At 47.2% G+C, this 14,323-nt stretch overlaps 1 protein-coding gene across 1 annotated transcript; it reads right to left on the bottom strand.

The window, feature by feature from the left end:
* Positions 1–1,457: 1,457 nt before the first annotated feature.
* Positions 1,458–13,216, bottom strand: LOC105912912 (transcription cofactor HES-6-like). Its single transcript, XM_031572952.1, has 5 exons — positions 12,847–13,216; positions 12,670–12,756; positions 12,262–12,343; positions 6,235–6,516; positions 1,458–1,498 (listed from the first exon to the last, which is right to left on the bottom strand). The coding sequence occupies exons 1-5, from the start codon at positions 13,075–13,077 to the stop codon at positions 1,458–1,460; spliced, it is 723 nt and encodes a 240-aa protein (XP_031428812.1). The 5' UTR covers positions 13,078–13,216.
* Between the last annotated feature and the right edge of the window lie 1,107 nt (positions 13,217–14,323).

Raw genomic sequence — 14,323 nt, 5'->3', positions numbered from 1 at the left:
CAGGATCCGTAGACAAGCATCCCGCTTCTGTCTCTTTTTCTTTACAATAGGAACAGAAATGCAGAGATGAATACAGCTCGAGCTCTCTTCTACCATCTTCCACACTGAACACAATACAACAGTTAAATACTTGACAGGAATCTGAGAACAGTCGTTTTCTTCTTTTCTATAAGTATCAAGATATACCCTTTCATTGAAAACCTTCATACTCCCTGTCACAGAGTTCTTTAAAGATTTTACAGAGGCGGGTAGGCTATATACAAAATAATATGTCCATTTATTATACATTAGGCTATACAAAATACATGATTCAAATATTGAGGGCCAACCAGTCATTAATCACACCAGGGGCGCATAGATAAAGCCGATAGCTAGTGTGAATGAACTTTTTCGCCGTTTCAACTCGTAGCGAGACTACTGTTGTAAAACGGTGCGGCTCCTTTAAGAGCAGCACGTACAGGGTAGCGTGGCAGAGCGAGGAAGAGAGGTGATGCTTAGAAATGGTTTTAGATATAGCGACCGGAGCAAAATGTATGTGCTGTAACAGTATTTCAGTGTGCAAAGAATAAATCATCAAGAAAGAATACAGTGGGCAGTGATTTGCTAACCAGCAGCAGAGAGAAAGAAAAGGGAATTAACCCCGAAGTTATAAACTGTTAATACTTCGGCCCTGGAGCATTGAATACAGTCTCCCCTGCAATCTCCAACTACGGTCAGAGACAGACAGAGCAGGAAAGGTTAACACTACCTTCTTACAGTGAACTAACGGAATTAAGCCGATCCGTGTGAATTAACTTTTTCACTGCTTCGACTCGTAACGAGCCTACTCACAGCAACATCCACCAGTGCACACATCATCTCAATAACAATGCACATAAAACCTACACATTTGAGTTTGAGTCTGGAGCAATATACCTGAATGACAAACACATACAAAAATGTCACCCGAAAAGGATCTATGCACGCAGTAGGCCTATCTGCACTGGTAAAATAAAATAATTTAAAATAACCTCTGTTTCAATACGGCAGTAGGCTACTGTTAGCTATTTTCATTTTGAAATCGTGACACTTTTACAGCATTGTTTAAAATGAGCCTCAATCTTTGCACAGTACTGTAAATACTATATATATACCGGTATACTGCTATGAACTACTTCTGTTTAGTGGCTGATGTTTTTATAGGCTGTGCCAAGGATATGCTTGAGAAAGTCCAAGAATTGCTAAATGTAATAATATTTTCTTAATATCCGGGTTCCGCTAAAGATGACGGTGGTCGAGAGTATCATTCGGCTATCCTACCTCCTACCAATCTGCGTCAGTTTCATTCTTACCCATATACAACACTCACTACAAACGTCTCTAACAATAACTTATGTTTCTTTTTTTTACCGAAATATTTCACCCACCTGCTTTGAGTCCGTCTTCTAATTCCCACAGAGTCCCCTCAGCCTCTCATCTCAGCGCGTCTTTAAAATTGAGGCGCTAGTTCCACCGGTCACTGTTGAAAAAGAGGAAAAGAGCCGACAAAACAAGTTACCTATTTACTAACCAAGCAGAGAGACATTCAGATGACACAAACCATCAATAAATGACCCTGTCGGAAAAGGAGTTGATTAATGAAGCGGAGAAGTAGGCTATGGCTAAATGTTTTCTGAAACCGCAGCCCTACCCCTATTTTAACTGAAGCACAACCATTTAAACGCCAAACTAAATTGATTGATTTATTTCGTATATTTTTGAATTGCTGTTCTGTTATACCCACTTAAAGACAAGCTGATGCTTTTAGAGATCTTTCGTCAACTTACCTTCGTATGTTTGTCGTTGAAAGGCAGTCTTCCAAATAGGCCAAACAAAATGGTGCGTCTAAAGTGAAGTTTTACATTCACTTTTAGATTCACTTTGGTCTGGGCGGAGGATGTAGCTGCTTGGTTCGTCTCGTTTAAAATATCAAAGAGGATGTGGTCTAAAACCGAATCGAACGAGTTTTTATGACGGTGCACAGAACAGTTCAAAAGTGTCAGTCAACGCAACTTGTTATATCTGCAATTGATTCTTAGAGTTATGGTTGTTTGTGAAAATGAAGCTCATATTATGTGTGTTTAATAGATTGTATTGAATAGGGTGCATTAAACCAGGCGTAAGTGAAAGTGGAGTAGGCTACACCTCAATTAGACGTGCTAGTAAATAAGTTAGACTACTGCAATGCAAAATGCTTGATTTCACATTATAAGCTCATGGTTTAGGTGTAACGGCAGTCAGGAAAAGGACTGTTGGACACTGCGGTGCTTTCGCTCTTATTCCTGAATCAGACAAATACATAAATGTCACCAGAAAAGGGTTGATGCACGCAGGATCCGTAAACAAGCATCCCGCTTCTGCCTCTTTTTATTTACAATATGAACAGAAATGCAGAGATGAATACAGCTCGAGCTCTCCTTTAACATCTTCCACACTGTACACTAGCCTATACAACAGTTGAAAAACGGGTGAAAAACTGTCTGCCCATTGATAAGACCGTATCAAAACCATCACAATATATACTAAAATACAAAGTAGGCCTACATGTAATACGTCTAAGTTTTCAACATACACTACATTTTCTTATGGTAAAGTTTATGAATTGTGAGGGCATTTTGCACAGTAGACCAACCCGTAGACAAGCATGTATACCGCTTCTGTCTGGGTACGGCAACACCACATGAACATAACCTGCAGACCTGCAGTACCCCACATCTCCAAAGGAGGCTCTAAAATACCAACACTGACTAAACCTGCTCAATTATGACGAAACTCATATTATTGTTATACTACAATTTCAACTCCGTTCCATAGGCACACTAGCCTGACAATGTCATACTCATAATTCTAGTCAGAATATGAGTCTGATATCGCTCCATTGGGCTGTGATTATGGGGCGTGTTTCAACCGAACCAGGAGAAAAAATGCCTCTTCGCTCAATTGGTTACCTACAACCAATCAGAACAACGTAGTATGTGACCAGGGGCAGCTGATACATTACACTTTTACCGGATCCCGTAGGAAGGAAGGCAAAAACATCTTTTCGATTGACAAATGCCTTAATCGCGTTTCTCTGTTCCTCTTTCAAAATGAATGCACTGTCAATGTCTAAATGGACTCGAATCTATACATTTCAGCTCTCCAGAGGCAGCCATGTTTGTTGAAAACGAATTCAACTCGTGTGTTGGTGACGTGGTTGGTTACGTTACTGTTGATCATCTGTCCATCATCGTATAAAGCCCGCCTTAACAATTTGATTGGTACGGCCAATATCTGTCCGCAGATAATTTCTCCTCAATGGAGTAATGCCAGACCGAACTTCCCAACCAAAAAATGTGTGGGCGGGGCTAAGTTCGGTCTGGTATCCAGGCTATAGGCACACACTTGTAATGGCTTAATCACGTGCGTAGTAGGATTATTAGGCCTATACTAGTAGTATTCTATCAAAAAGAACCTAATATTCAAAGACTGAAAAACATGTATGATGTAGTCTAAAATACTGACGACAGCACACGCAGTTTTATCGAGACGTTACCTTCATCATGCGTGATGCTTTTTGAGCGGTCAGGGATGAAGTTTGTTCCACACTACTGAAGTTGAAGTACATCGAAATATATTTAACCAAGATATTACTTGCTGTTGTTCTTTGCCTTTATGATCTGTCCCTGTTCCCTCCAGGATTCACCGGCCCTCTGTTGTGAAACCAGTAGGTAAATGAACTGCATCTATATAGCGCTTTTCTACTCATAGAGCACTCAAAGCGCTTTACATGTTAATACCTCAGACAATAGGCTGTAATTATTATTTACTAATAGGCTATAACTATAGCCAGTAATGATAGAACAGTTTTTTTTTCATCACCTTTCATAGTAGTTATGATACATAACTACTATGGGGTCATTCCACGCCAAACGGGACAATGGCTCCCACTCGACCGTCTCAGATTTGGCTGAAAAAAATCAAAGTTGTTCATATACTTCTTAATAGGTATAGTCCAAAATATTAGCTCTCTACTCCCAATAGTTCTGTCACAAAAAGATGTTTTAGGGGGGAGGGGGTGCCTGTACTTGAGACGCTTTTTTAGCAGCGTTTTCTGAAGAGCCATTTTCAAATTGCTATTACTAGAAAAGTATTTAAGCTAGCTCCTTCAAACTTTCTAGGCTTAAAATATGATACCATTACTTGAAGATTATGGACACCCAAGGGTGTGGCTTGGGTATATCATAGTATTCGGGGTGCTTGAATTTGCGCGAACATTTTACTTTACGCTTTGTTGCAGCATCTTTGAATGCCTGTGGAAAGCTCAATGTTAAAGCTGGAGACTGTCCTTATGTGATGAATGGGCTGGAAGATATTAAAGCTTGAAAATGGATGAAAACCCATTTTGTGCCATTTTTGGGATGCTATAGCAAAAAAATGGAAAGATTAGATATTTGTTCTTAACATATCAAAAATGTGTGATGGTGTTCTGCCTCGTTTTGTCAAAATATTTTTTTGAAAATATGGGATTTTTGTACACGCCCAGCATTCAATTTCAGTTGAGGGACTCAGTCAATATCATATAGTTGATGGACTCAGTCAAGATCATATAGTTGAGTGTGTGTGTGTGTGTGTGTGTGTGTGTGTGTGTGTGTGTGTGTGTGTGTGTGTGTGTGTGTGTGTGTGTGTGTGTGGATCATATAGTTGATGGACTCAGTCAAGATCATATAGTTGAGTTGATGGACTCAGTCAAGATCATATAGTTGAGTGTGTGTGTGTGTGTGTGTGTGTGTGTCTGTGTGTGTGTGTGTGTGTGTGTGTGTGTGTGTGTGTGTGTGATGAACTCAGTCAAGATCATATAGTTGAGTTGAGTGGTAACCGCAGTACCCTCACGTTAAAAGCGATACGATTTTGCATATTTTTAGTATCGATACTTCATTAAAATGTCCACCCCCACCTGCCGTTCCACCTGTGTGTGTGTGTAAGAGAGAGTGTGAGAGAGAGAGAGTGTGTATTAGTGTCTGTGTGTGTGTGTGTGTGTGTGTGTGTGTGTGTGTGAGAGAGAGTTTGTATTAGTGTGTGTGCGTGTGTGTGTGTGTGTGTGTGTGTGTGTGAGAGAGAGTGTGAGAGTGAGAGAGAGAGAGAGAGAGTTCCACCCCCACCTGTGGTTCCGCCAGCGGACCCTTGAGTCTCAGGATTGCGTCTCCGTATGAATAACAGCCAAACAGCAGTGCGTGCCTCAGTATTAAATTACTTTATTCCTCAGATATATTCATGTTTTAAAATAATAATACAAATAATAATAATAATAAAACCTTAAACATAAACAAATAATGGTCCGCAGATATATTCATGTTTTAAAATTATAATACAAATAATAATAATAATAAAACTCTAATCATAAACAGATAATGGTCCGCAGATATATTCATGTTTTTAAATAATACAAATAATAATAAAACTCTAAACATAAACAGATAATGGTCCCATCTACACACACACTCTCTACACACACACACACACACACACACACACACACACACACTCTCTACACACTAGTATTCACAGTTTTTCCAGTGGCTTCCTTTTAAGTCACCAGTCACAACAAAAGTCAGTCCTAATGCATACTCTCGCATACTCTCACACACACTCACACACTCTCACACACACACACACACACACACCCACTCTCACACACACACACAAACTCTCACACACTCTCACACACACACTCTCTCACACATACTCTCACACACACACATACTCTCACACACACACACACAAACTCTCACACACTCTCACACACACACTCTCTCACACATACTCTCACACACACAAACTCTCACACACACACACACACACACACTCTCACACACACACTCTCTCACACACACACACACACACACACACTCATACACACTCTCACACACTCACACACACACTCTAGTGTCCAAGGCATTCTAGTCCTCTACCACGGTCTCCACATGCACTGAGCAGATGGATCCTCCTGCGGTGTCGTGTGTGTGAGCTGCTCCTGCTCCTCTTCCTCCTCCTCCTCCTCCTGCGGTGTCGTGTGTGTGAGCTGCTCCTGCGGTGTCGTGTGTGTGAGCTGCTCCTGCTCCTGCTCGTCTTCCTGCGGTGTCATGTCTATGAGCTGCTCCTGCTCCTCTTCCTCCTCCTCCTCCTGCGGTGTCGTGTGTGTGAGCTGCTCCCGCTCCTGCGGTGTCGTGTGTGTGTCCTGCTCCTGCTCCTGCTCCTGCTCCTCCTGCTCCTCCTGGTGTAGCATGCTGTCCAAGAGCGAGTCGGCGAGCTCCTCCTGCTCCTCCTGGTGTAGCGTGGCGTCGGCGAGCTCCTCCCGGCTGAGCGGCATGCACTCCAGCAGGTGGCTGAGCAGGTCGGTTGCCACGGCGCCGTCCAGGCCGGGCCCGGCGGCGGACAGGAAGGTGTGGACCTGGTGCACGCCCTGGATGTACCCGGCGGCGAAGCGTTCGCTCTCCTCTCGGGGCTCGGCCTCACCCGCTGGGGGGGAGACAAGGAGGAGGGGGTCAGTCATCACCCATGCCACCGGCGTCAGCCAATCAGAACAGCAGTATTACCGCCATCAGCCAATCAGATTAACAGTCCTACCGGCGTCAGCCAATCAGACCAGCAGTACTACGGGCGTCAGCCAATCAGACCAGCAGTACCACCGCCATCAGCCAATCAGACCAGCAGTACCACCGGCATCAGCCAATCAGACCAGCAGTACCACCGGCATCAGCCAATCAGACCAGCAGTACCACCACCGGCGTCAGCCAATCAGACCAGCAGTACTACGGGCATCAGCCAATCAGAGAGGCAGTACCACGGGCATCAGCCAATCAGATTAACAGTACTACCGGCGTCAGCCAATCAGATCAGCAGTACCACCGGCGTCAGCCAATCAGACCAGCAGCACTACGGCCATCAGCCAATCAGACCAGCTGTACTACCGGCGTCAGCCAATCAGACCAGCAGCGGTCTCTCACACAAACAAGCATTCCAACCCCCCCCCCCCCCCCTTAAATAAATAAATACATTGATCATTGATTATTGATTGAACATTGATTATATAAACAACGAGACATTCTTCTCTGATTGGCCTTGGCCACATTTGGATGAGGACGTTTGCATGAGTACATACAGTATTCAACATTAGTGTATGTGTCTGTGTGTGTGTGTGTGTGTGTATGATGTGTGTGTGTGTATTTGTGTGTGTGTGTGTGTGTGTGTGTGTGTGTGTGTGTATGTGTGTATTTGTGAGTGTGTGTGTGTGTGTATTTGTGAGTATAAAATAGGGTGATATGTGAATTGAATGAAACCCAAAGACTGTATGCTGGTGTACTTGAAATAGGTGACAATCGCCACAGGTCTGTCCGGTTAGAACTAGAATGATGTCAATGTCCCAATGATGACAGATGTAATGAAGTATTTATTGCACACACTCAAGCCTTGAATGGCAGGATGAACATGAATGATTGAAGATGAACGGTGAATACGATTATCCGCGTAAAGGACTCGTATTTACACATGAATTCTTGATTGACCGTGATTGAGTTGAAGAACCATGAACCGTGGTTTCTATGGAAATAATATATAACAAATATACACAAATATTAACAATGAAATATGATAAAGATGAAACAGTATATACAAACGATGATTATGATGGCTATGATATAAATACGGATCTGTCCCTTTCACAGCGTTACAGTGAACATTCCACTCCTCCGTTAACAACGGTAACTCCTGCTTAACGGTAACAGAGTGAAACATGACAAGACAGTATAATTACCACCCTACATAAACATACATATATTATATACACTGATATGAAACAGACCCGCTACATTACACATACAACAACGAAACACTCACTCTTTCATTGACGCACGGCAAATGATCGCGAATGTCTCTGATCGTGAATTGACCTGATGAACTGCTTGAAGCTCCTCTCCAACTCTGCTTACTTGACCCACAACTGGCCAGTGGTGGCCCAAGCTTATATAGGCCAGAGGGGGGGAGTGAGAACAAGTCCAGGCTAGCTCTGAGAAACCCAGCATGGGGTTAACCATCTGGTCAGTGAAATTCCACTGTGCACGAGCCCCACGGACTCCTGGGATCAACTGATAGGCTGACCTCTGCCTGGACCCCAGGTCCCGTGGTGGCTTTCACAGCGGGGTGCCCCAGCTGGAGGCAACTGGTGAGACAGCCCTTTTTAACAGCCGCCCCAACTTTGCGTAGCAAAGTTGTTGTCCATGAAGTGAGCCAGTTGCATCCTGCAGGAATGATGGGAGTCTGATGGCAACGGGCCACGTGTAGGTCCGGTCCTTGACCTGGATCTGCGCTGTCCGTATGCTGATGAGGTATGGTTCGAAGCAACCACACCTGTTGAAATAGAATGCGGCCTGGAAAGCCGCAACCTGATGTGTGAAAGGTCAGTCATTCTGAGGATGACTGAGTTGCTGCGCCATCTTCGGCACTCAGCACAGCCGTGCTGGTGCTTCCTGACGGCCTGTCTCCCCCTCAAGATCCAGAACCGTCGCCGTAGCTCAGCAACCACCCTGTCCGGGCCTGGATGCATGAGCCGGCTGTCACCGTCCTGGATGATGAGCTTGGTGATGGGGTGATGAGGATCCAGCACTATGGGGTGCAATGCGTCCTCCTCCAGGGACTCACACCTGCGGAGCCGCCCCCCCACGCGGATCAGTTGGACCTTTGCGTCAAACTCAGGAGCCAACCTGAGCAGTCTGCTGGCTGCAGGGACAGGTTTCCCTGTGGAAAGAAGAATGAATTCCTCCGGGAAGCAGTCTCTCTGAACTGTCCGGAGGAGAGCAAGCTCAGCTTGCCTGACGTCCTCTGCTGCGGGGTCTGTGGGCGTGGCCGCCCCATGACATGCTCTGATAGAGGCCTCCAGCAGCTCTTGGTAGCTGCTGAAACCTCCGGGATCTGTAAGAGACTGAGCAGAGGTCACAGAGACGTTACCACAGAAGGATGACTTCCGCAGGTCAGCAGGCTCGTGGAGGGATGACCCGTCTCCTCCTGCTGGCTGTGATGACTCCTTTCTGTCTTTGCTGCTCCGTGCCTCTGCACGGATGGACTCCTGACGCAGCCGTTTCCCAGTGCCACACCGGTGACCAAGGACGGACTGTTGGAGTGCTTGATGAGGCAGGCGATCCACCTTCACTCTGATTGTCTTCTCCTCCTGTGACCTGACAGTGGCTGTGTCCTGCTTTGACCGTGTGATGAGCTTCACATTCGGGGAGGGCAGGACATCCATCTGCCAGGGCTGAGCCCTGTGATGTAGCAGCTCAACAGTTGGAGGATGAGTCCCAGTGAGTAGACACTGAGGGGTGGAGGACTGATGCAGGGGTACCTTGAAAGGGCCTTGCAGTGTCCAACCCAGGCGTGTGTTCAGTGCAGCCGGTCCACCTGGTGGGCCTAGGTGCACTCGCTCAACTGGGGTGATGAGATGAGGGTAGTCAGACCCGATGAGGAGCAGTGGTTGGGCCTGACTGAATGACTGCAGGGGCAGACCTCTGAGGTGATGATAGGCCTTCTGCAGGGCTTTGAGCGGGTATGAGTGAGTGGAGAGGCCAAGCTCCGATGCGGTGAAAGCTTGCTCTATCCTGAACCGCTTCTGAGGTTGACTGGCTGATGCCACGGAAAAGGAAACTGACCTCCCTGGCACAGACTTGCCGTCCTGACGGATAGTCCGGAGTGCCAGATCCTCCTTCCGTCCTTGAAGACCCAGTTCCTGAGCAGCACTGTGTAGCAGCATTGTGCGCTCGGAACCGTCGTCCAAGATGGCGTACGTCTCCATCTTCCTGTTGCCATTGTACAGGCACACCTTCACCAGCTTCAGCAGCACACTACTACCCCTCCTGGTAGGATCAAGGTAGTCCGTCACTGGCTGATGAATGGCGGGGGCTGGCTTCCCTGGTCTGGCGTTCACCTCGTGCAGCACTTCCAGATGCGTCAGATTGCATGTCTGACATCTGGCCTTGAGGTAGCACTGCACTGTTGGATGATCTCTCCCACACCTCCAGCACCGTTTCCCTGTCTGGATCCAGCTGACCTTCTGATCCTTTGACAGCACTCTGAAGGCTGTGCACTGGTTGAAGTAGTGCTGGCTGCTGTTGCAGAACGGACAGTACTTTGGTGGCTGCTCTGGCTTCCGTGGTGAGGGCTGTGCTGTCTTGGTGGGCTCGACTGCCTTGACGGGGGAGTCACACCCAAGCAGGACAGTGGTGGGATGCACGGCTGGGCTCTGATTCGCCCTGACGCCTCCCTGGCGGTCAGGTGGCTCTTCCAGCGGTGCGTGAATGAATGACACCTCAACCTGCTGCTTTGGCACTTCAAATGGCGGTGCATGAGCAGATGGGCTGTACCCTGGACCGATATGCGTACTCCGCATATGGTCAGTCAGCACAGTCACAGGCTGTTGAGGTGGATGATGTGGGCCTGGCACCTGACACGGCAATCTCTGCTCTGCCGCACTGACCATGTCGTGGTATGACACTGGCGGAGGTGGTGGCGGGAACGTGTCATCATCTGGTTGGACCACCAGCGGAGAATGATGAGACGCAGGCCACGGCACACCTCGCAGGTCATCCACTGGCTGAATGAATGCCTGACTGGTTGGCAGCGGCGTGGACGATAAGTTAGGGATTTGATGGCTGGCCTTGGATACCCCACTGTCTACGACGTGGAGTCGTCCTGATGGTGGAGCGAAGCTGGTGGTTGGAGCTGGTGGTGCATCCGATGCACGCGGTGAGAGGGCTTGCAACATCTGCAGTAAATCCATCCTTAATTGATGGTTGTCATCCTGCATCTCCCTCAGGGCTGAAAGGAATGCCTCTTGGAGGTGGCTTGACGACGGTTGTCCAGCAGGGGGTGCTAGAACGTCTTCATAGCTGTGTCTGCTGGCACCACCAACGGCTTGTTCTGAGAGTGCGTGTATTTGATGCAGATGAGGCCTCGAAAGTTCCACCATGTAGTCATCCAAGTAGCGGGACTGACGACCATCACGGCGAGCACGAGTGTTGTCTCTTGGCATTGACATCTTTAACTGCGGTAATTGTAGATATCCGGCTCGAAGGACCATATAAAATAGGGTGATATGTGAATTGAATGAAACCCAAAGACTGTATGCTGGTGTACTTGAAATAGGTGACAATCGCCACAGGTCTGTCCGGTTAGAACTAGAATGATGTCAATGTCCCAATGATGACAGATGTAATGAAGTATTTATTGCACACACTCAAGCCTTGAATGGCAGGATGAACATGAATGATTGAAGATGAACGGTGAATACGATTATCCGCGTAAAGGACTCGTATTTACACATGAATTCTTGATTGACCGTGATTGAGTTGAAGAACCATGAACCGTGGTTTCTATGGAAATAATATATAACAAATATACACAAATATTAACAATGAAATATGATAAAGATGAAACAGTATATACAAACGATGATTATGATGGCTATGATATAAATACGGATCTGTCCCTTTCACAGCGTTACAGTGAACATTCCACTCCTCCGTTAACAACGGTAACTCCTGCTTAACGGTAACAGAGTGAAACATGACAAGACAGTATAATTACCACCCTACATAAACATACATATATTATATACACTGATATGAAACAGACCCGCTACATTACACATACAACAACGAAACACTCACTCTTTCATTGACGCACGGCAAATGATCGCGAATGTCTCTGATCGTGAATTGACCTGATGAACTGCTTGAAGCTCCTCTCCAACTCTGCTTACTTGACCCACAACTGGCCAGTGGTGGCCCAAGCTTATATAGGCCAGAGGGGGGGAGTGAGAACAAGTCCAGGCTAGCTCTGAGAAACCCAGCATGGGGTTAACCATCTGGTCAGTGAAATTCCACTGTGCACGAGCCCCACGGACTCCTGGGATCAACTGATAGGCTGACCTCTGCCTGGACCCCAGGTCCCGTGGTGGCTTTCACAGCGGGGTGCCCCAGCTGGAGGCAACTGGTGAGACAGCCCTTTTTAACAGTGAGTGTGTGTATGTGCATTAGTGTGGGTGATCTGCATCACACATCTGTGTGTGTGTGTGTGTGTGTGTGTGTGTGTGTGTGTGTGTGTGTGTGTGTGTGTGTGTGTGTGTGTGTGTGTGTGTGCATTAGTGTGGGTGATCTGCATCGCCCACTCTGATAAGATCTGTGTGTGTGTGTGTGTGTGTGTGTGTGTGTGTCTCACCTTGGGTGTGATCCTGCACAATTTGTTCCACCCGTTTCACTGTCATCTCAAGAACATCCGCGTTCTCCATCTTCGCTGATAACTGATGGAGATAATTTCCAAACACTGTTAATGACTTAAGAATATAATAATCAAGTGCCTTGTATTATTAATTACCTTATATAAATCATGTACTTATGTAAGCAGGAACATGGCTTTTCTGTGTTTCTGTGTGTGTGTGTGTGTGTGACTTAGATTATTAGGTGCCACTTAGTCTGCATATGTACAAGAGTCCTGAGGTAACTAGGGTGAATTTTCACCTAACAATAACTACGGAAAACAACACGTAAGAACGGAGGTGAGCGCGTGCGACTCTTGCCCTTTGCCTCGCAACTCGGTGGCAAGGAGCTCGTGCGAGCGAAGACTCACCTCACTGTCCGCGAGCAGCATCCGAAGCTCCTGCAAACTCTCGTTGATGCGCGCGCGTCTTCTTTTCTCCACCAGAGGCTTCCGCGTCTGAAAGTTAAAACCAAAACTGAGCTCGAGACAACATCGAGACTACACTGAAATGCACGAGCTTGATAATGTGGTAAACATTAACATTACCTTTCTGTTGTTCTTGGTGCCATAGCTGTCATCGTCTGCGAATCCCGGACCACGAGCTGACGGTCCCATAGCTGCGAATGGCTCGCGCCAGTCAGTTCCGCTCACCTTGGAGAGAAAGAGAGAGGGAGTGTGCGTGTGCGTGTGTGTGTGTTCGCTTGGGACTGGCTGTAGTGAGTGCAGGCAGCTGGCTCGCGTGGGACACCGGAGGGGTTTGTTGTAGCTCATTAGCATTTGAATCCCATCTGCCGCTGCTGTCGGCCAATCACTGCTCGCTCTTTTGTCATCCTCGCTCTTTTGTCTTTGAAGGCGCAGTGTGCCGAGAGTCTGGGACACGACTAACTGTAGACCTGAACTGTGTGTGTGTGTGTGTGTGTGTGTGTGTGTGAGAGAGAGAGAGAGAGAGAGAGAGAGTGTGTGTGAGAGAGAAAGTCTGGGACACGACTAACTGTAGACCTGAACTGTGTGTGTTTACTGCATTTATATCACAGCATTATTCTGTGTGTGTGAGAGAGAGTGTGTGTGTTAATATCACATCACTATTATGCTCGTGGTAATCGCTTTTCTGAACCTCAGCGCGACGGACATCAGATAAAGTCGCCGTCAGCCCATAAAGTCGCCAGCTTGCGTGTGTGTGTGTGTGTGTGTGTGTGTGTAACATGATGCCAGCAGCTGCCTGTGCTGCCGAATGCGCCCTCAGGTCTGCCCCCTCTCCCTCGAGACAGCGACAGGTGTTCGGCAGTAGACCGTCTGTACAGGCGCGCGCACTCACACACACACGCACACACACACACACCCAGGAGAAAGGCTATCCCAGTAAGTTTCCTTTCAAATCGGTCCGACATTAGCGGCAGCGGCATCACGCACATACACACACACACACACACACACACACAGACACACACACAGGAGAAAGACTATCCCAGTAAGTTTCCTTTTAAATCGGTCCGACATTAGCGGCAGCGGCATCACGCACATACACACACACACACACACATGCAGCGGCATCGCGTCTGAGGTGCAATGGGCTGGTTGTTGTGTGATGTTCGGGAACTAGGGATGTGTGTGTGTGTGTGTGTGTGTGTGTGTGTGTGTGTGTGTGTGTGTGTGTGTGTGATGTTCGGGAACTCGGGATATAATTATAATGGAACGTGCTCAAGCTGCATTCTGTTGAAGATCCAGTCATGGTCGTTTCTGGGGGCTCGGTGTATAGTGTCTCTCTTTCGTGGGCTTTTGATGAGAGGAGATGAGGGGAGGAGAGATGAGAGGAGAGGAGAGAGAAGAGGAGAGGGGAGAGAAGAGGAGAGAGGAGGAGAGGGGAGGGGAGGAGAGGAGATGAGAGGGGAGAAGAGGAGAGGAGAGGGGAGGGGAGGGGAGAAGAGAAGAGGAGATGAGAGGAGGAGAGGAGAGATGAGAGGAGAGAGAAGAGGAGAGGAGAGGAGAGGAGAGGAGAGAAGAGGAGAGGAGAGAAGAGGAGGAG

The sequence above is a fragment of the Clupea harengus genome, chromosome 9, assembly GCF_900700415.2.
Source record: "Clupea harengus chromosome 9, Ch_v2.0.2, whole genome shotgun sequence".
In the NCBI taxonomy this organism is placed as follows: Eukaryota; Metazoa; Chordata; class Actinopteri; order Clupeiformes; family Clupeidae; genus Clupea; species Clupea harengus.
The sequence above is the reverse complement of the archived record's forward strand: the minus strand, read 5'-3'. Positions and strand labels throughout refer to the sequence as shown.

Coding starts and splice junctions, on each gene's coding strand:
- LOC105912912 (XM_031572952.1), bottom strand. CDS start 13,077: ATGCTAATGAGCTACAACAAACCCCTCCGGTGTCCCACGCGAGCCAGC. Junction 12,757..12,846: donor GCACCAAGAACAACAGAAAG/GTAATGTTAATG, acceptor TTTAACTTTCAG/ACGCGGAAGCCTCTGGTGGA. Junction 12,344..12,669: donor TGCTGCTCGCGGACAGTGAG/GTGAGTCTTCGC, acceptor TATCTCCATCAG/TTATCAGCGAAGATGGAGAA.